This window comes from Zootoca vivipara, chromosome 2, assembly GCF_965207765.1.
Source record: "Zootoca vivipara chromosome 2, rZooViv2.hap1.1, whole genome shotgun sequence".
NCBI classification, from domain to species: domain Eukaryota; kingdom Metazoa; phylum Chordata; class Lepidosauria; order Squamata; family Lacertidae; genus Zootoca; species Zootoca vivipara.
Window position 1 is genome coordinate 21,621,605 of NC_142584.1, and position 21,151 is coordinate 21,642,755.

The window sequence follows — 21,151 nt, forward strand, 5'->3', positions numbered from 1 at the left end:
CCGACCCGGCGGCGGGACCCGGCAAGAGCCTCAGCGCACGCCGCGTGGAGCCCCGACCTGGCGGGACCCAGCAGCGTGCCCTGCTGAAGCGCCGACAACGCGCCCAGCCGCGCAGCAGCAGCCAGTTCCGGGCGCCGAGCCGCGACAGGGGAGGTACCATACTGTAATTTTTTTAAAAAATAATAAGACACCCCCTGAGTAAAAAAAATTATAAGACATGACTTATAATATGAGAAACACGGTATAGACTTCAGTAAAAGCAAGCAAGCAATGAGAAATCACGTGATCATGCTGGAGCCTCTTTGGCAAGCATAATTAACTTCTTTCAATAATTTTAAACCTTAAATGAACTGCCGTCTTGTTTCAAAGCCCCAGGCCAGTGGATGTTTATGCCTTTGGGAGCTGTAGCGGAGGATTTTAAAAATATAATCACATCCAAAGCTTTCAATGGGTTTAATCTCCATGAGAGGCCATCTGTTAAGAGCCGCAATGAGGTCAATCTGGAGTCCAAGAGTGACTTCCCAAGGAACCAACCAGGCATTCATTGGCTACATGTGAACTGCATCATTGGTTACTTCCTGAAGACCTGTTCACTTGAGCATTCATCCCGATTTGTTTGCACAATGTATGCATTGTTATACATCAGTTATTCACTAAACATTCATTCCCCTTTGATTTCAGGGAAGTTATACGACACTCTATCAAGAAATTGTTATCCCACAATTCCCCATCATCCTGTCTGGAGACACAGGCTTGCTGTGCAAGAGCACCAAATCAAAATTAATTATGCAACCTGAATTTGCCAGTTTGCAACTGAATCCCACCCTAAAATAGCGGAAAAACCCACTGAGTCAAGGCTGGAAGCATTGGGGAAGGCACCACTTTATCTAGCTCATCTCACATGCCCAACAAAATGACCTTGTTTGGCTGTCCTTGCAGGGCCCCCAAAACATGCCATCTTCATTCTGGGTTACCCAGAACACGATCTTCCTCTGCTAATGCTGCCCAATGGGGAAGCACACTCCCTCCTCACGTGTTTCTTCAGTAGGATTTCAAATCCCCTCTCAGCCATGATGTTCCCCTGGGTGACCTTGGACAGCCTAACCAACTTCAGGGCTTTATAACTTGTTCATAAATGATGTGGAGTTTAGGGGTGACCAGTGAGTTGGTCAACTTTGCTGATGACACATTTAGGGGAGCAAAAACAAAAAACAGGAACAGCAAAGAGCTCAAAAAGGATTCCTCCAAACTGGGGAAATGGACATTAAAATGGAAAACGGGGGGTCATAGGAAGCAAATGCAAATGGATCTATTCTGGGGCACAAAATCCCAACCTCACCTGCACACTGATGGGGTCAGAGTTGGCAGGGACAGACCAGGAAAGGCATCCCAAGGTTTGGTTTGATCTAGAAGGGCTCTTCTTACATGCTAACTTCATTCTGAGGGGGGCAGAAGAGAACCACCTCTTCTCCATGGAATTCCGGAGGGGGGGGGGGGAGATAACTAAAAAAAATCTAGTTTGCTGGCAATTGATGCAGGGGCATAACCCATCTTCTATTCTATGCCCCCTCAACAGTTCCCATGGGAGTCTTCTTTTGTTCTTTAAGTGTGCTGTGACATGGAAGGTGTCAAACAGATTGTCATCTGCTGGGATCAAGTGCCAAACTTGCCCAAGAGCTGCTTCCTGCCAAAAGCAAAGCAGATGAGCAGGAACAAAAAGGCACGGTGGCAAGTCGAGGGGAGGAGATGGTACTGTTGCCATTTCCTCTCCCTTGCGGCTTTTTGTCTAAGTCAGCTGCAGCTCAAATTGTGGTCAGTCCCTTCCAGAAATGTTCCGGCTAAGGCTGCTGCTTAAAGTGATGAAGCAAAATGGCAGATTTCCTAACTCTAAGGCTTTGCAGCAATTTGAGGGCAGCAATTTGAGGGCTGCAAAGCCTTAGAAGGCCCAGGAGCTTGGTGATGACTACAACCATCGCAACAGAATACAAGAATGGCCAGCAGTGACTTTGACAGTCATCAGTTATACTGCTGTGATCTCCTGCAAAACTCAGCTTCCCATTCTCTGGTTCACACACACAGCCAGCCAGATTAGCTGAAAATACAGTGCACATGCTGGAAAAGCAGGTACACATCACCCACCCACCCACCACAGGTGTGAGACAATACGCATTGTGGTGCTGCACACAGTGTCCAATTCATACAGGACTTCACAAAAGGTGAAGTGAAACAGCACAAATTAGGAATGTGCCATATGGCTGTATATGCACTGTGCAGGCATTACACACTGCCTCAGGAGAGAGGACTTTTCTGTATGGAGTCTCACATAGTCTATGGCTAGGCAAGTGTGTGAACCAGCATTATGTCCCCCAAACTGGGTATTTGAAGTTTCTTGCTCCGTTACCCAGTGAGGGTGAGGAAAGAGTATGGGGAAACACACCAAGCATAATGAAATCTCAGCATCTAGAAAGGAATTGGTGGCATTAAGAGGAACCAACAGGAAGACTTCCACTGGTGAAAAGTGAGTTTCAGTGTCCCCAAGAGCTCTTTGTTCCACACCTATCAGATGATGGGATAGACATCTGCCCAAGACCACAGGTCTGCCAGTCAGAGTAGACAATACTGGTCTTGTTTGGCAATTAGCCTGACCTGGTATCAGGCAGTTTCTTCTCTACCGCTGGTTACGGTACTTTTCCCTTGCTCCAACAGTCCTCTGTTTTCCCAAGTCTTCTCCATAGCTCCCTCCCTTGCTAAACATACAATTCAAATTGTTTTTCATTTATCCCACTTGTAGTAGCTGAATTTTCTTCACACGAAATTAACGTATTGGGAAGGGGGATTTGGATTTTATTTTTATTTTTTGGCACAGTGTATGTACAACCTCTGCCACTTCTTTTTAACAGTCACGTGCCTCCAAAACAAGACACCCAAGTAGACGAGCAGGAAAAATCCTATTAACCTCATCCGCCAGAGGTACTTCACTCTTCTTACCATTGCATGGACTAAACCAAACTAAACCTTTTTTTCGCTTAAACCCATCCAGCTGCCTCTCCTGATGTTTTTAGATCAATGCAAATCTTACTAATGCCTCCAACTGAGAACCGAACACTGTCAAGATATTCCTTTCCCAAGGTCAACCAAGCAGCCTGATGCACAGTAACTCCAGATGCTGTAAACAAGAGTCTCTTTCAGGCGTTGCAACAAAATCACAGCCCAGGTCTGGACTACAACTCCAGCACCGAAGGCAGCTGCAGTCTAAATCACCTGGCAGGCACCGTGTCTGTCCCCAAGGCTCTTTTAGCCCAATTGAGCATTCATTTACAACCTTCTCTTACACAGAAAGCCAGACTTATTCCCTTACCTGTTGTGTTTGGAGGGGTGTCCAAGATCGTTTTCAGAAGCTTCATGTCCTTAATGTTATGGATATAAATAGATTCCTCCAAGCAAACAATTAGTCTCTGCAAATACAAAAAAAGCACAAGTTGTTGCTCAAGATAGGGCTCAAAACATTCCATCAGCACATGTCAGTTGCACTGGGAAGGTTCACAGACCGGCTCGGACTATCTACTTGGGAGAAAAGGCATCAGGTGTTCACATCAAACAGAAAGAGGTGTGATCTATGCTGAACTTGGTTTGGTCAAGAAAAATTATCTTAATCACTAAGATAAACTACTGTTTACACTATAGTGAGATATAGAAGCGAAGTGGTAGAGGGAGATCTGTCAGTTTAAAACAGATTACATTTCACCTCTTTTTTTTCAAATCTTCCAGCAATAAAACAGTAGCGTATTCGAGAAGCTAAGGTACAACTCTCTATTACATCTGCCTGAATGGCCCTCTACCTGGAATAAATACCACTCAAAAAGGTGGAATTAGAAAAATTTCAGTAAGAGTACCAGAGCTTATTTAAACGTTACATTTTTAGTGTGTGTCCTGCAAGCTAAAAGATAGCATTTGGTATTTCAAAACATGAGCTTGAGATAACCCGGATACAGCACCTAGCATTTATCAATGCCGATGGTGATGATTCAGGCTGCAATCCTATGCTCACTTACTGGAGAGTAAGTCAATGGGGCTTATTTCTGTAGAGACACAAAGTGCTTTAGCTGTCATATTCTTCCAGGTATCAAGATAATGTGCACAGCATTAACCATTATCTGACTGGCTGGAAAGTTATGCTCCCATCCACACCTCTTGCAGCAGTGACCACCAACACCAAGTTTGAAATCCTACACTTACTTGGGAATTCAATGGCAGCTACATCTGATGGGCCACGCATAAGATTGCAGCACACAACCACTGAACAGGAGGGAAGAATCCAATAATAACATATTCCCAGAGTGCAAACAAAAAGATCTTGTTTCTTTGAGGAAACAGCCTTGGAAACAGCAGCAAGACCTCATCTCTGAGAAGCTGCTCCTGTATCCAGCATCAACAAAGATTAAAGATGGAGTCTAGACTGTTGTTGGCCAATCAGCTTTTACCAATGAAAATTATGCCTGTGCTCTGGTAGCAAGTATTTTAAAACCAGGGGAAAATTGAGCACCCGATATAATGCCAGTGTATGACCAGAAGCTCCGAAGCCCCAGACCCTGAAAGAGTGATCTTTCTAATAAGAACTTAATCACAGGTGTTGATCATTTATTTGAAACCAGGATTTTAGAATTAAAAACTTACCTTGATTTCTTTCTTTTTTTAACCTGAGGAATAGCCTTTGCTACTTGAAGCCAAGGCTTCTCTGATTTTTGAGAATTTGCTCTGCTCTTTCTAGCTACAGAATCCCAAGCATAGCATTGCCAAGCGGTCACAATGAGTCATTTCGGTAATGCCTTCCAGACAGAAAATCGCTGGCATTTCCATGCACCTCATACTTAATGCTAGGAAAACAGAAGGGTTTGCATCATGCCTATAGTTGAAGATATTCCCTGGCAATCGTAAGATGAGCCCTGTAGGATCCAGCCCATCTGGACCAGCACTCTGTTCTCACAGTGACCACCAACCAGATACCTATGGAAAACTTGCAAACGGAAACTGAGCACAACTATTTAGAGGCGCATACTGTTACTGACCATGGAAGCTGAAAACCTGGTGGAGACTTTCATGAACTGTGGCATACATGGTAGCCGAGCTTCTAGCATTGTGCTTTTAAACCACTCCCAAGCATTTTTGGATAAATTTGACTCTTGACTTTCCCTTTCAGCTTCCTTTGCACCAACCCCTTCATTTTTTGAAAAGTTTCCTCTTCTGTAGTCCAATGTGACGTCTTTTAATGATAGCTGCCAGCTTTGAATTTTCTAACTTAGAATTATAATTACATAGCTTTCGCAGCTTCCTATGAAAGCAAAGTCCTCAACTACCTGTTTTGTCTTTTAAAGCCTGCCGTTAACTCCTAAAAACAAATCTTCATCTCACATCCATTTCCTTTTCAGGATGAGCACTTTAACCTTTCTTTTTGTCTCTGCCATGAACCCTCCACACACCTGTCGCAATTGCGGTGTACCTTTCTTTAAAGGGGGCGGGGGCTGAGCAAATATGTACATGCAAGTGTACATAGCACAGAGTGTGCAGTGACCAATGAGGGCTGTGTACAGCACAAAGAGTTCAAAACAAATAACCTGTGTTGACACCCAGGCCAGAATCTATTCTACTGGTGACACAACACCACTGAGGTGGAAGGAGGCCCTGATCCCAGGTGCTCTTACACCTGCATGCTAATTAACAGGTTCAAGTAAGGCTCTGGTTCAAATTTACAAGAAACCAGCCATTACTTCAGAACTGTGACCTGCACATACATATGCATTTTTAAGTAAGGATGTTTGTTTTGGACAATAGGAATCAACGGAGTGGAGCACTTTCCCTGTTAGGAAATGCTAATGAATTTGAGGCTTTTCAATTTAGGGCAGACAGGGTGGGTGAGATGACAACCGAGGGAGCAAGGCATAATAAAGATTCATAAAATTCTACGTAGCATGGAGGGAGTGAATACACTCAAACCTCGGTTTGTGACCGCCTCTGTTTGCGACCGCTTCGGTTTCCGACCACCGCGGACCCGGAAGTGTTTACATCCAGGTTCCGCGGCACTCGGATGCGCAGAAGCGATCTGTGCAGCACATGCACAGAAGTGCTCTATCGGCGCTTCACGCACATGCAGAAGAGTGCCTCGGGGAGCGACCGGCTCTGCGGAACCAATTGTGGTCGTAAATGGAGGTATGACTGTAGAGACATTTTCCCCTTACAGAGTAAGCATCTTTGGCAGGAGATTCAGGCAGAAGGAAGTACTGTACATCATAGCTGTCAAGTTTTCCCTTTTCTAGCTCCTGCCCACCTAGCAGTTCAAAAGCACGTCAAAGTGCAAGTAGATAAATAGGTACCGCTCCTGTGGGAAGGTAAATGGCGTTTCCATGCGCTGCTCTGGTTTTGTCAGAAGCGGCTTCGTGATGCTGGCCACATGACCCGGAAGCTGTCTGCGGACAAACACCAGCTCCCTCGGCCTATAGAGCAAGATGAGCGTGCAACCCCAGTGTCATCCGCGACTGGACCTAACGGTCAGGGGTACCTTTACCTTTACAAACTAGATTTAGAAAGGATAAAGCTCATTGAAGCTGGATCCATCAACAGCTTGATTGATAAATGGAACCTCCATGTTCAAAGAATACCTGAGATTACCAGATGTTCAGGACAAACAGCAAAAGACCACCATCTTTATGGCCTGCTTGCGAACTTCCTAGAGGCTTCTGGTTAGCCACTGTTTGAAACACTGGTTTTAAGTAGGCCTTCAGTCCCTTACAGCAAGGCAGTTCCTTGATGTTCTATAGCACAACCACCACTGAATGCAATGTCAGCACTTATGGGTGTAAGCTGAATCGCTCTGCACTTCTAGCCAGGGCAACAGAGAAGCCTCAATCCCTCAAACTCATAAACCCTGAGACACTTTGTCAAAAGCCGGGAGCTACACTGCTGACAACCAGTGGCCAAGATGCAACCCAACAAGGATTAGTAGCAGAACCTCTGCTCCAAAGGAATCTGCTATATTCACATTTTGGGGGGAGGGGCTTAGTTCTTCCCACCAGTGGAAACCTCTCACCACTTGGAAACCAAAGCATAGTTTTGCCAACATGTGCAACTAATAACTGTGCTGGAACCCAGCAGCTCCATTGAAAATGATTCTTCCATTTTCAAAACTAAGGTTTTCCATTAAGGAGTCCAATCAAGAAAAATAACAGCACACGCACAAAGAAACAAACTTTGCTCTTATGAAGATTTTGTAAAGTAAGAACCAGAGCCAGGCTGGGCTAAGGCAGTTCCTGCTTCCTAAATCATGCAATGATGCCGCAATGTACAGAAGATGGTAAAGGTAAAGGGACCCCTGACCATTAGGTCCAGTCGTGACCGACTCTGGGGTTGCGCGCTCATCTCGCATTATTGGCCGAGGGAGCCGGCGTATAGCTTCCAGGTCATGTGGCCAGCATGACAAAGCCGCTTCTGGCAAACCAGAGCAGCACATAGAAACGCCGTTTACCTTCCCGCTGTAGCGGTTCCTATTTATCTACTTGCATTTTGACGTGCTTTCGAACTGCTAGGTTGGCAGGAGCTGGGACCAAGCAACGGGAGCTCACCCCGTCACAGGGATTCGAACCGCCGACCTTCTGATCAGCAAGCCCTAGGCTCAGTGGTTTAACCACAGCGATGGTAGACTGCAAATGGCAAGGGATGGTGAGGCTTGGAGTCCAGCAATGTTCCCGGACCCTGAGTTAAAAGGAGTACTTTATTGGCGCCAGGGGGCGGGGGGGGGGGGGAGAGATGGATAGCTACTTGCAATCCAAGAGGAATAGTTCTTCTGAAAGGGATGTAGCAAGACTAAGACACAAACAGTATGAGCAAGAAAATTCAGATCACACATTTTTATGACTTGAGAGTGAACAAAGTCCCTACCCTCTTACCTGCCGATTGAGCCGGACAGAGAGGATATTGCTAGAGTAACTGTAGTTACAGATTTCGGTCCCTTTCTTGAAATGGTAGACGTTCATCTGCCGAGGCTTTGTCCGACTCACCACCACCACCAGGCTACTGGAGAAGAGGCGCTCTACAATGTAAACATCTGGGATTTCATCTGTGGGGTGAAATGAAAAGAGATGGAAAAGCTCTTGCTAAGGGGAGGAGAATCATATATGCATTCTGCTGAGCATAGGGCAAAATGCTGAGTCATCTGTTTCCCAAAGATTAGCCTCCACTGTCGGAACTTCGCACAGGTCACATTCAGGGATAGGGAAGTCAGAGGCAAATGGTTCATCTGCAGAAGGAATTTACAATCAGCTTCTTTTACAGCATCTGTATGATGCTAACTTGAGAAGCCAGTTCTCCTACTATGAGAGGGGTGTGTGGTATAATAAGCTCTAATAATACTTCCCCCCTTTCCTCCTAGTTTTTGTTGTACCCCAACAAAAAGGGGAAAGGTGAATTGCCCAAGGCAAGCTGATAAAATGAGACAAATTCCAAGGAGATATAAGGCTCTGTCGAGTGGGAGGAAACAAAATGGGCTTCCAGATGGAAGGGACAAGATGTACATAATCTCATCCCTTACCTGTTTGACAGCCACAGTTGGAAGGGATGACCCGTCCTTCCTGAAGGAAGGCTAAAACTAGAGAAAAGGGGAAAGTTTCTAGGCCAGTGGACAGAGTATTAGATTATAAAGTTCTCTTCCTGGCCCCAGTCCCAAAGTCTACCTGCACCCAAGCTATCTTTGCTAACAGCTGCTTAGTCGCATGAGCCAAACAAGCAGGGTTTTTTTTTATAATCGTAGACAGACTGTGTGAGCTCAAATGTCTGCTTGCCAGCTAATGCAACAGAAATGTTGTGGGACACCATAAAAGAATTTCAGAATGCAGAAAGCTCTCCGGTTTTAAACAATGGGATCCCAGCCACAGACCTAAATGTAATCCACTTGGGTTTCCCAACATACAGAGATAAACTAGACATAAAGGAGGAAATAGTTAGGGGGGGGGTTCACCATCTCTTATAATATTCTTTTTACTTTATTTTTTTGTATTGTATTAAGGCCTGGGTGGCCTTAAAAGGAAATTAGATATTTATGTAGATCTCCCTGCCTACACTTCCACTGGAATAGCAATAGGCTGCTTTGGGCATAGTGCTAAACCATGGTTTAGCATTACAAAAATGAATTGAAGTGAGCCTCAGGCTCATGCACTCCCTTCTCCTTCTCTACCAAGGCCACAAGCCTTTTGCTTCCGTTTTAGATTAACTGCAGCTTGCTGTGTGGTCCAAACCTACACATGAACAGATTAACCTTAACTATTGTTAATGGAAACAAGTCAACTTCAAACCATAGTTTATGAAGCTGGCTTGATTCCGCTAGCAGTAATAAGTTTAACCAGTCTAATCACAGACAACACATGTAATTGAAGTAAATCTAAAATGGAAGTTTCCCATCTCCATTTTTACAGTCACACCAGAGAAGGGGAGGGTGTTTGTACATGAACCCAAGAGTCACACAGGCTTTTTCTCAAAACATTAAACCATGGTTTACTTTGGCATCCAAAGGCAGCCATTATGGAGACATACAATCCAGTCATATGCATCCAATCTTAATTATCTAAATAATGTAATTGGGTGTAGGATCCACCAAACATAGTGAGATTTAAACCTGAGTAAGTATGCATAGGGTCACGCTATAACTGAAAGTGGCACAAATATGGATCTTCCTATATGCAAAGTTAAAAAAGAAAACAGCTGAAGAGAAAAATTATCATCAACCGTAATTGTGACTGCAGGAAAGGACAGGAGAGGTGGAATTTCAGCAGTGTTGTGGAAGGTGCAGCAGAATGATTTACTTGTGGCTCAAAACAAAAAAAAAAACAAAAAAAAACCCAACTAGCAGGTCAGGTTGCCCTGAAGTACATTGTCACAATCTGGTCACAGAGTGCTACCCAAGGACACAGTTCAGCATAGTTTTAAACTGACCTGGAATAACTGGGCAGACCTTGACTGACAAATGTATATCTTTGTGTTGCTAAGTTGCATGAGAGCATGCAGCCAAATGGAAGCCTTTTTAAAAAGAGGTATTTAAAGTGAAACGCTACTGACAGCAACCACAGTGCAGGATGTGTATTTCATTTGGAAAGCTGATCTTTGCCCCTTTGTTTTGAATTTCTAATCTTGTTTAAGCACTTCTAAGTACAGTATGCTTAATAAAATCATTTCCCCACCGCATTTGCAACCCGAACCATGCCCGAGACTATGAGCTCTACAAAAAGAATGTGGTTCTGTGGCATACAAAGCAAAGGCCACTTTAGGCTGTTAATGGAAACATAATATTCCAAGTGTCTGAAAAATACAGCTTTACTCTTCTCTACGATGACCTCATGGAAATACTGAACCTTGAGCAAAGGAGGCTTGAAGGTTGTGGGGGGCAGGGGTTTGTGGCAGCGAGATTAAGCAAAAACGTGGTGGCAATTTTGAAATATATAGAGGAAAACACCTGATCCAGCCAAGGGTAAACATTTTAAAGTCATTCATTTCAGTACTGTCTATATAATTTTCATTGATATTAAAGTGGTAAAGCCGCTTGATCATGCCTACCACCAGCAATAGGGGGACCAGCCATGCACCAAAGGACAGCAGAAAAGGCAACGGGTTTGAACTGCGGAATGATAGGCTTGGGTTAAAAAGAAGGAAACTGTCCCATCTATATCGCTCAACATTGGGTGGGCAGAGGCAGAGTTGAGGTGACAACAAGAGTCTCTTATTTGAAGACTTTCAAGGAGAGGATGCTTGACAAAAAGCTGGACTTGAGCTTCAATGGCATGTTTTGCAGTCAGTTCTCTGCTGTCGCCTATGATGAACCAAACGGGGCGAAGGGGCAGGCCAATCCTGAATATCCTGACCATGGCTGCCTTTAGGAATAAAAAGGTCATTGTTTCACATTGAAGCTTTCCCCCTAAATTCTCAGACTCTCTACTGCAACGCGCAACTGCGTTTTCCCAGTAGTGATCACACCTATTTACTTTGGAGATACAGCTCTGGATATTTGAAAATGTTGGCTCGATCCCCACAAGTCAGTGAAGATTGCACAGCTGAGCATTTACCGGTAATTTGCTCCAACTCACAGCGGAATGATTGGGACTGAACTACTAATGCAAATAGGCTCAAGATTGCTTTAAATTCATACTGGTGTCCAAAACAAGGAAGAATCTCCACCACTGTTTTATGCTGTCTTTGTGGGCGACTGTCCCTTTAACACAGCTGCATCTAGCGCAGTTTGAACACAAGCAAGGCTACAGCCAAGATATGCCATCTGTTTTCTAGCAGGAATGACAAAATGGAATTGCTCCATTGAGGCAGATTAAAGTGCTGTAATGCAGGATAATGCCTGTCATCGGCCAATATTTTGTTGTATCAAAACAGAATAGACTTACTGCTTTCATGGACCTGATCCAGCTGCTCCACAGAACTCAAGGAAAAAAGCCTGTACCCAGTTCTGGTTCCAATAGCCAGGGAACTGCAAAAGATAATATAAGCATTGGTTACTTGCAAAGCTTGGCACATTCTGAACCAGAATGATTGTCTGGCAATAGGAAAGTTGGATCTGATGGGTTTGATGGCAAGATTAAGGAAGAGACCTATGGGTTAAGGAACTCATTCAGAAAGGTACCTACGGTTACATGTCTGAAAATCTTACCTCTCAGCTAAAAGGTTACAAGCTACTCACAAAAACCAAGGAGTACTTAGAGAAAGGAACAGAACTGCCCAAGCCCTAAGAAGCCAACAGGAACCCAGATGTGGAAGTACTGAGAACAGGGAGGGAGGATACTATGACGAGAGACTAACCCATGAGCATGCAGAACCAACTGGAAGGGTGAAAATTAAGAAACTTTAGAAGTTTACCTGGGATAATAAGGGCTTGTATTAGGGAGAGGAAGCAGCAGCACATCTGTACTTAAGATGATACAGGGTAGCAAGCAGGTGTGCAAATATTACAAATGTCCCAGCCATTATTATTTGTATAGATTTGTAAGTCATCTATACATAATTTAAAGAGCAGTGAAAGAGCGGAGCGACAAGTCCCTGCTCCAAGGAGCATACAATCTAAATTAAAACTGCAGGTGGGTAGCTGGAAGAGACAATGATAATGAGACTGAATGCAACCAGATGCAGCAAACGGTACTTAAGACTTTGCTTCAGCTTTGGATTAAAAACCTGAAGCACAGCTGTGGCACCTGTAGGGTTATAGTTCCCTAAGTTCCAGACAGCATGGCCAATCATCAGTAATGTAGTGCAGCGTCAACTGGAGGACCACAGGTAGTGCCCATTCTCCATCGGGAGAATAAGGTTAGTTTGCTCAACATATACATATTTATTACATTTATATCCTACCTTTCTTCCACAGAGCTCAAGACAATGTACACAGAGCTCTCAAGTATATTAAGTTTATAGGCAGCATCCCATCCAGAAATTGAACAGTCAGTGGCCTCCTCAACTTCAGAAAGTTTGCGGAATCGTGTGCCATCAGACTGTAATAACCCTGTGCCTGCACGTTATGTATGAAGCTATCAAGCGACAGTTCTGCAACATTTGGCTTCCCCTGCCAAATGTACACACAGCAGGTACAAAGCATTACATTTAACTGATGTCATGCTGACTTGCTTGATCTAAGCAGTTGTACACGTCAATGTTTCATTTTGTGATTACCTTAAAATATCCTAGAATGAAGACGACACAATTGCGTATAACATACAAGCACCCCTATCAGTTTTCTACCGACGCTCTTTGTTCAAATGCTCAACAAGAAAATTTTCACACATATACACACACTTGCTAACTAACACGCTTTCTACTTTGCCTCCCACACCTGTCAGATATATTGACATAAGCAAACTAATCTTCCTACCTTTCCTGACTACTGGTTGAAGCTGTGAATGAGTAGGCAATTAGGAGACTGAAGAAGAGAGGCACAACAAAATGCATAAGAAGGTGCAATCCTAAACCCAAATGAATACAGTGGGATTTACTTCCAACTAAACATGCATAGGATTGCACTGTTACTCTGTCAACAGAGAGTTTATGACTGCAATCCTAAACACGCCTAACTAGGAGTAAGCCCCACTGAACTCAGTAGGACATACTTTTTAATAGACATGGTTACAATTCCACCAAGATTTTCCCCATCCCTGGGCTGAAGATGTCATACACAGTGGTGATAGCAGTGGGATCCAATGAACAGAGAAATCCTACCTTACTAAGGTGAAAGGAGAAGATCTGCTGGCAGAGTAACTGCCACATCCTCTCCCCCCACCTCACTGTGGCCAGGGAATTAACTACCCTAGCACCTTAGTTCCAGAGGTAGATCAAGGGAACAAAGAGGCTTAGGATGTGACATCTCTGTTCCCACCTCAGATGTTTCTCCCTGCTCCACCAATGGGAACTCCTATTCCAGCAGAGCTTTCCACACGTGGGCCAGAGGATGTCTAGTGGGATGTTGACCTGCTAGCATACTTCCATCTCTGCTGGCAGAGCATGGCTTAGCTTCCTAAGGCCCCTCAGCTGATTAGCCAGTGTGAGTCAGATTGCTCCCTTAACTGATAGAGATACTTACTGGAATAAGGCGAGATTTGGGCTTCAGAGTCAACCCAACCAGGTGAGTAATGAAAGCAAAATAGGCAAAATGTCCTCTGTCCCCCAATGTTTGGCAGCTTACTTCCTTGTTACTTCCCCTACCCCAAACTATAAGGCACAGGCATTACATTTATATATTAAAGAGACGTCTTCCTATCTCTTTCCAAATAATCCACATTTTACTTCCAATATAATTTATCTGATTCTTCTTCTTCTACCAGGATTTACATTTCTAAACAGAGAGATTTTGTGTGCGTGCATATAAAGTGACACGCAGGTACTATTGATCTTTTCCATAATCCTCATTTCCCCACTTTGCCATAGATTCAAATCCCAAAGCTCCCACTTGAGACTCGCCACTGACCTATGCATCTGAAGGCAACCCTGTTTAGGGAAGCTTTTAATATCTGAAGGACTATTGTATTTTAATATTTTGTTGGAAGCTGCCCAGAGTGGCTGGTGAAACCCAGCCAGATGGGCAGGTATAACTAATATATTATTATTATTATTATTATTATTATTATTATTATTATTATGCTGGCCCCCATTCTTTTTACACTCACAATGGGGTGAAAGGTAGGCACAAAAATAAATGCAACTTCGATTCTCAGAATAAATGTGCACTGGATCCAGCATCCACTGGATCTTTCGCATACCAGCAATCCAAACCTCGGACAAACAATTCCATTGTGATCTGAATGGCACCATTATATAGCAATTTGCAACCTAACAGGCATGAATCAGATATAAATATGAGAAGCAAACCTGTAAAGCAGGAAATGTGACACAAGAGAGAATTAAAACACTGCAATGGCCTTTAAGTAGTTCTAGAGAAACACAGTTCTAGAATGGCATAACAAGGGAGGCTGCCAGATACTGATGACATTGGGTATATTGGGAAAGCTGTCGCTCAGAATTATCTGAGCGGGAGGGGGAGGGGTGTTGCTCCACCATTCTGCTTTCCAGAAAGGCAGAGCATATTCTGAGTTCAGGTCTTTATCAGCCCCATTCTGTTATTTAGCATTTGTTAGGGCAAAGAGTACTAAGATTAGACACAACCTATAATCTCATTTAATACAATCATTCCACCATGCAGGTAGAGGGCTGTTTGTCTGAATGTTTCCCCAATATTCAAGAAAAGCTACACATGGAAACCCAGCTGCCAGGGGGAAACCTTCTGACCCCAAAACTACCCAGCCTAGCCATCCCCCCTCAAAATACTACTGCCTTTAAGTGCAGAAAGTTTTATGTTAGGGACCATTCAAACATACAGCCTTTGTCTTGCAGTCTAAAATGGCACAGCCCAGGATGGACATGTCTATCTTATGTACATTTCCTCTGAAATGTCGGCTCACATGACTGGCTGCAGAGGTAGCTTTACTTCTATTATTGGAAGCTGTAGATCTTAGGTACTGCACAGAATGGAATCAGTAACAGAAGGATCCTTAGTTCAATAAAGTTCTGTGGTAGATAGGGACTAGCTATGTCTCATGTTCATTTTCTGACGCTTCAAATAGGGGAGCAGGACCATCAACGTTTAGACAAGAGCAAGGTTCATCTGCTACTGATGACACTCCCTGTCTCATTTTCCAACTTCTTACCTTCTGCCCTGATATTTCATGCCTGGAACAATCTCTTCACATTTTATGAACCACTTGCTTCTTTTCTTTAATTTCCTCCTCACAATACACTTCTTCAGCAAAGCCTTTTTTTGACTCGCTTCTCTCTCTTACTTGCTTACCTCACATGCACTTTTTCACCTACCGGATTCTCCTTCCGCATCTGGAAGCCAGGTGGGCAGACACAAGAGACTTTTAATTTGTGGTGCCCTTATGCCGAAGAGAAGGAGTCTTTCCCATTCAGAAGACAGTGTTTCCACTAAGATTTTACACACTTTGCCCAAAAATTATTTAATCTACGATTTGTTTGTAGAAAGGGTTTATATACCATGTCACATGACTGGCTTTTCTGACCCTCCATGACCACAGGAAATAAACTTCTAATTACCAAATGCCTGGAGACAAACAGGGGTTAGCTAGCTTCTCTATGACATAGTTTGAACTTCAAGAGACACTGATCTGGGCAGTATTGGAGACAGATTGCTGAATTAATGGACCTTTAATCTGATCCAACAAGGCAATGCCTTTTCTTAGAGTTCCCTTCCTCAACTTAAGAATCTAATCCAGGCATCCCCAAACTGCGGCCCTCCAGATGTTTTGGCCTACAACTCCCATGATCCCTAGCTAACAGGACCAGTGGTCAGGGAAGATGGGAATTGTAGTCCAAAACATCTGGAGGGCCAAAGTTTGGGGATGCCTGATCTAATCCATCTGTGCTCCCTTTAATTTGCCCACAGTTTATCTTCTATTCAGTATGGTTTTAAGATCAAAACAAAATAACTGCAACAGCAGCTCACACTAATAGTCAATCCATCTCTAGCATTCTGCCTTTGACAGGGGATCCGAGGAAGTGATAAAGTATGAAACAATCCCTCCACTGGTGTTCACCTCCTAATACCCAAAACAGCAGAAAACACCACTAACATCTGAACCTAAAATGTGTCACATCATGTGTTAAACTCATTTGACTTTCATTCACTGTGCCCTATGGCAAAGTGTTTCATAGACCAATTAGGCAGCAACCAGTATGAAAGCCTTCTGCCTTTTGTTTGTTTGAAACATGCTCCCCGATGACTTCCTTCAATGTCCTTTGTTTCCTGCATTTTGGCTCAGAGCAAAGATATTTCCTGTTCACAGTAATATATTTCTGGCTCAGAGGTTGCTCCCCACCCCCACCCCCACCCCAATTATAAAATGATAAGATGTCAGACCTCAAGTTCACCTTTCTCCACATCCTGTTTAAGGCAATGAGCAGTTCCTCAGGATTTATTGCACAGCACTAACAACCACAATGGAAGCACAGTGAAGACAGGAGACTCATCCTGCACCTTAATTGCACATGATTAATATGACCGGAAAAATCACATTGTAACTTGTTTAATGCAATACTGCAGTTGCTGGAGCCTGTTCAACAACTTCCATAGTTGGAAACTGCTACAACCCTTGAAAGATCCTGGAGAGAGAGGAAATTTTTTTATATAAAGATAGATAGATGGGTGGATGAGATTGGGTGGGGAATGAGAAAGAGGATACTGTATTTTGTTCTCATTCGTTTGCATTCTTGAGCACTATCTGACATCCAAGAATCAAACTTCTCTCTGCAACCATGAGGACCAGAAACTTGTCTTCATAGAACCACAGGGGTTGTTGGGACCACAAGGGGAATACCCAGTAGCGGAGGGACGGGGGAGGCGGTCCACGGGCGGCACTAGGGCTGCAGGGCACCCTCCAGCGGGATGCGGCATGAGATATGTGTGGTGCATGGCTTGCAGGGGCGCCCTAGCTGCCACCTCTCTCCTGGCCGCAGTCACCCTCCAGCTGAGGGGAGGTGGCTTGCCCCTGCCCCAGCTCGCCCCGCCCAATGGGTGGCTTGCCCCACCCCCATGGGCAGCTAGCCCTGTCCCAGGCGCACAGCTCCGGGTGCCCAGGACAGGGCTAGCTACACTGCTGCGAGTACCGTGCCAAACCCTGCATCAGAGGAATGTATAAAATCAAACACCAATCTGTGCCAATTCCCGTTTCAACAACACCAAGAACTGCTTCATATATTACAGTAGATGCAGGCATACCTTAGTACTTCGGCATGTACCACTTTCTAACCTGAAAACATACAAATGTAGCTACATTTCTTTTACACTGCATGCACACTTCAGAAATCTGCGCCAACCATGGCTCCCTACATCTCGTTTCTAAAGCATACAAGCAGTAAAAAGATGGACCAGTGCCTCACACATTCTAGAGTAAAAAGAAAGATATGCTAAACGTTTAATGTGTAGTGCATTGCATTATGTGGGCCTACAGGATTATATACCCCCAATAGTAACAGGCACAAGAGTCTAAGCCCTGGCAAAGGGATCATAGTTTTCCTTTAAAACAGGGGGGTGGGGTGGGGACCTGTGGCACTCTATATCAGGGGTCAGCAAACTTTTTCAGCAGGGGGTTGGGCCACTGTCCCTCATACCTTGTGGGGGGCCGGACTATATTTTGAAGGGGAAAAAATGAATGACTTCCTATGCCCCACAAATAACCCAGAGATGTGTTTTAAATAAAAGGGCACATTCTACTCATGTAAAAAACACATTGATTTCCAGAACTAACACAGGCCGGATTTAGATGGCGATTGGGCTGAACAGCCCCAGCCAGTATCATAAATGGTCAGGGATAATAGTAGTTGTAGTTCAGGATGTTATGGGAGGGCCACAGCTTCCCAATCTCCAGTTTAAAGCATCCTTCATCAAGGAGGAGTCCGTTACTGTCTGTCATCTGTGCACATCATTTCAGTTAGATTTTTAAGAAGCGGGACAACAACTGAAACCATACTTGGGATTTAAACTGTGAATACACCATTGTGGCATTTCCTGTTGCCCTTCCTGCTAAACAAGATTGCCTTTCCTGTACATTTGGTCCACGGGGTTAGCTACCAAAGGCAAGTACAGGAGAGAAGAGGAGAAAATGAAAAGGCATCACCACAGCCACTACACAAAGAGCTGGAGAGTGATAAAAGGAGAAAGCCAGGCTTTGGGGCTTGGCTTCAGTTCTTTTGGAATTACTAACCTATTCTTGAGCTGGTGGAAAGCTAGCTTATATAGAATCATCAGGCTGAGCAGCCCAAAGTCTAACCACATTCAACTTCATACCCCAAAGCAGTGTTTCCTATCCTGTAGGCTGTGACTTGCAAGTGGGTCACAAAACTTGTGCAAGTGGATTTAAACCTAAACCCAATATAATTATTGCTTTTAATCCTATAAACTGGTATGACGATACCTATTACAACTTTTTCTTTTGTTGGCATATTATAATGCTGTGCTTACATTTGTAACAGAATGTCAGAAAGGCTCAATCCTTACATTTTAGCACTTGGTAACCACTCTCTGGTGGCAAATTCAGTGACAGTTTGCCAAGAGATGCTTATATAGGGAGTTATTCTGAGTGTTACAGCTCAGTTCTGATGCACAGGTACTTGTGGTGAGCTATCGCTGAATCTGTCACCAGACTTGATCGTTTAGCCAAGGATAACTGAGTTTGCTTAGTCAAACTTTTTCCACTTTTTCTGCTGAAGAAACACAAAACTTTGAATGGGTGTGGAACCAATTTGCAGTTGATAAAGTTCACAAAGTCGTCATTGAATTATCATGCGATAGGAACCTCAAAGGAAAAATGTTTGGAAGTGAGGTATCTGAATTTTGGATTCATGCTACCAAAATTACTCTGTTATTACCAAGTATCCCAAATGTGCTGATGCCATTTGATGGTACATAATTTTGCAGGCTTTTCAGCAATTATGCCTATGAAGTTGAAATACAGCACAGCAGTATCAGATCAATAGTGACCTGAGACCATATCTGACAGCCATCAAACTCCACAATGACCTGCAAGCTCAGCCATCCCACTGATACTCTACACCAGGGGTCAGCAAACTTTTTCAGCAGGGGGCCGGTCCACTGTCCCTCAGACCTTGTGGGGGGCCGGACTATATTTTGAAAAAATATATGAATGAATTCCTATGCCCCAAAAATAACGCAGAGATGCATTTTAAATAAAAGGACACATTCTACTCATGTAAAAACATGCTGATTCCCGGACCGTCGGTGGGCCAGATTTAGAAGGTGATTGGGTCGTATCTGGCCCATGGGCCTTAATTTGGGGACCCCTGCTCTACACTGATACACTATAACATGAACAAAACGATTCAGGCAATTCACAGTTGATTATCTCTAAACACTGCTTGTGTAACCCTATGTTCTTAGAATAATTTGCAATAGCTTATGAAGCAATATCCTGCAATCAGATGATTGGTGTTCTTACATCTCCATTAAAAAAAAACCCCTTAATAACTTTGTAAATAATAGAAAATGATATATATATATAGAGAGAGAGAGAGAGTATACATATATACATATATATGTATATGTATGTATTTTTTTGTGTATCTCTCTCACACACAAATTCCACATTAATATTTGCTTGATGCCTCAAGTCATGGTTATTACACAGGCAAACCTGCAGTTAAACATTTATGAAAATGATGGTTGCTGAAGACCTAAAGTCCAAAATTTACGCAGTAATAAATCAACTAGTCACTATGCGAAGTAAATTTCGACTTGTTGGGACTTTAAAAAAAAAGGTCGGGATCCACACAGCTCGTGGGGAAGTGTGGCGATAGGGAAAAGCTTATCCATCACACACCAGACGTAACTTTTTGCCCACGTTGCCCTAATTTTAGCGCACCTCAGAGAGCGGGAATAATCCAAAGATGCTGTTAACAAGATCTCCAAACTAAACCGGGTATCCATTAATTCTGTATGCCCCGTTTCCACGACCCCGCCCCTTCTTCCCTTCCTTTCTAAGGCCGCCGTCCCTTCCCCGCCTTGGGCAGCCTGGAGGAGAGGGTGGCTTCGCTCCCTGGGCTGGGCTCCCTCTTTCGCCGGGGTGGAAGCGAGTGGACGGGCAGGGAAGGGGAGCCTGACCCGCTCTGCTCTCTCCCCACTCACGTACGTGCAGTCCTGGTTGTAGGAGAAGCAGCTGAGCGCCTCCGGCTCCCCTTCTCCGCCGGCGGCCTCCATGGACGGCGGTCGCGCCGAAGCCCCGGCCTCGATTTTTGCCCCTCGCCGGGGTTCGGCGTCTATCCCCCCCGCCGGACTTAGGTCTTCCCACCCCCCACTCCGCAGCCACAGCTCCACGGCAGCAGCAGCAGCAACAACAACAAGCCTCGCAGTCACCGCCGGCCTGAGGGCGGCGCCATCTTCCCTGCCGAGCTTTCCTATTGGGCGGCGAAGGTTCGGAAGGGCCGCCTTTAGCCCCGCCTCCCGCGGCCGACGGGTTGGGAAGCCTTCGGTCGAAAGCCAGGGATCCGGAGCTCTCAGGCCGCGCCCATGACGCCAACAGGGCCGGCAGCGATTGGCTGGCGAGGTGGAAACAGCTGACGGTGGCCACGTGGTTGTGTTGTGGTGGTTGCATCAGCCTGGAAGGGTGTCAGAAGTGGGCGGCAGGTGAGCCGCCGAGCGATGAGCTGGCGGCAGCTGCAGCTGCAGGATCCCCGGGGCGCCGCCCTTTTCCCGGGGCCATCTTCCGCTTTCCACGCTGCATTCTTTTGTTTCTGCTTTAAGCGGATTATTTCTAATTACGGCTCTGGGTTTTTGTAAACGGGCAGCCCGTTACCTCCTTGATTTGGGCGGAATGACTACTGTAGAATAAACCACTTAACCATTATAACCTAACGAGGCTTTATGCTTTAGTTTCTCTACTTTTCTCTCTCTCTTCGTTATGTTTTCTATTGTTCTCCTCCCTCTTCTTTCGTTTGCACTTTTATGATTAATAAAAATAATTTATTTATATGCCAAGCCTCTAACTGGGTTAATCGGGTCGTCTGGGCGGCTTCCAACAAGTCAAAACACAGTGAGTCAACA

General features: G+C 44.5%; 1 protein-coding gene across 2 annotated transcripts in view; it reads right to left on the minus strand.

The window, feature by feature from the left end:
* WIPI1 (WD repeat domain, phosphoinositide interacting 1) overlaps positions 1-20,569 on the minus strand; it is a 44,828-nt gene extending 24,259 nt beyond the window's left edge. The window contains exons 1-4 of one of the 2 annotated variants that reach the window (XM_035104040.3): positions 20,241-20,569; positions 11,430-11,512; positions 7,938-8,107; positions 3,359-3,455 (exon numbers count right to left, since the gene is read on the minus strand). In XM_035104040.3, the coding sequence (XP_034959931.2) occupies positions 3,359-3,455; positions 7,938-8,107; positions 11,430-11,512; positions 20,241-20,308 (418 nt within the window). In that variant the 5' untranslated portion in view covers positions 20,309-20,569. Of the gene's footprint in view, positions 1-3,358; positions 3,456-7,937; positions 8,108-11,429; positions 11,513-20,236 lie in introns of both variants that reach the window. The other variant, XM_035104041.3, reaches the window with a different exon arrangement.
* Between the last annotated feature and the right edge of the window lie 582 nt (positions 20,570-21,151).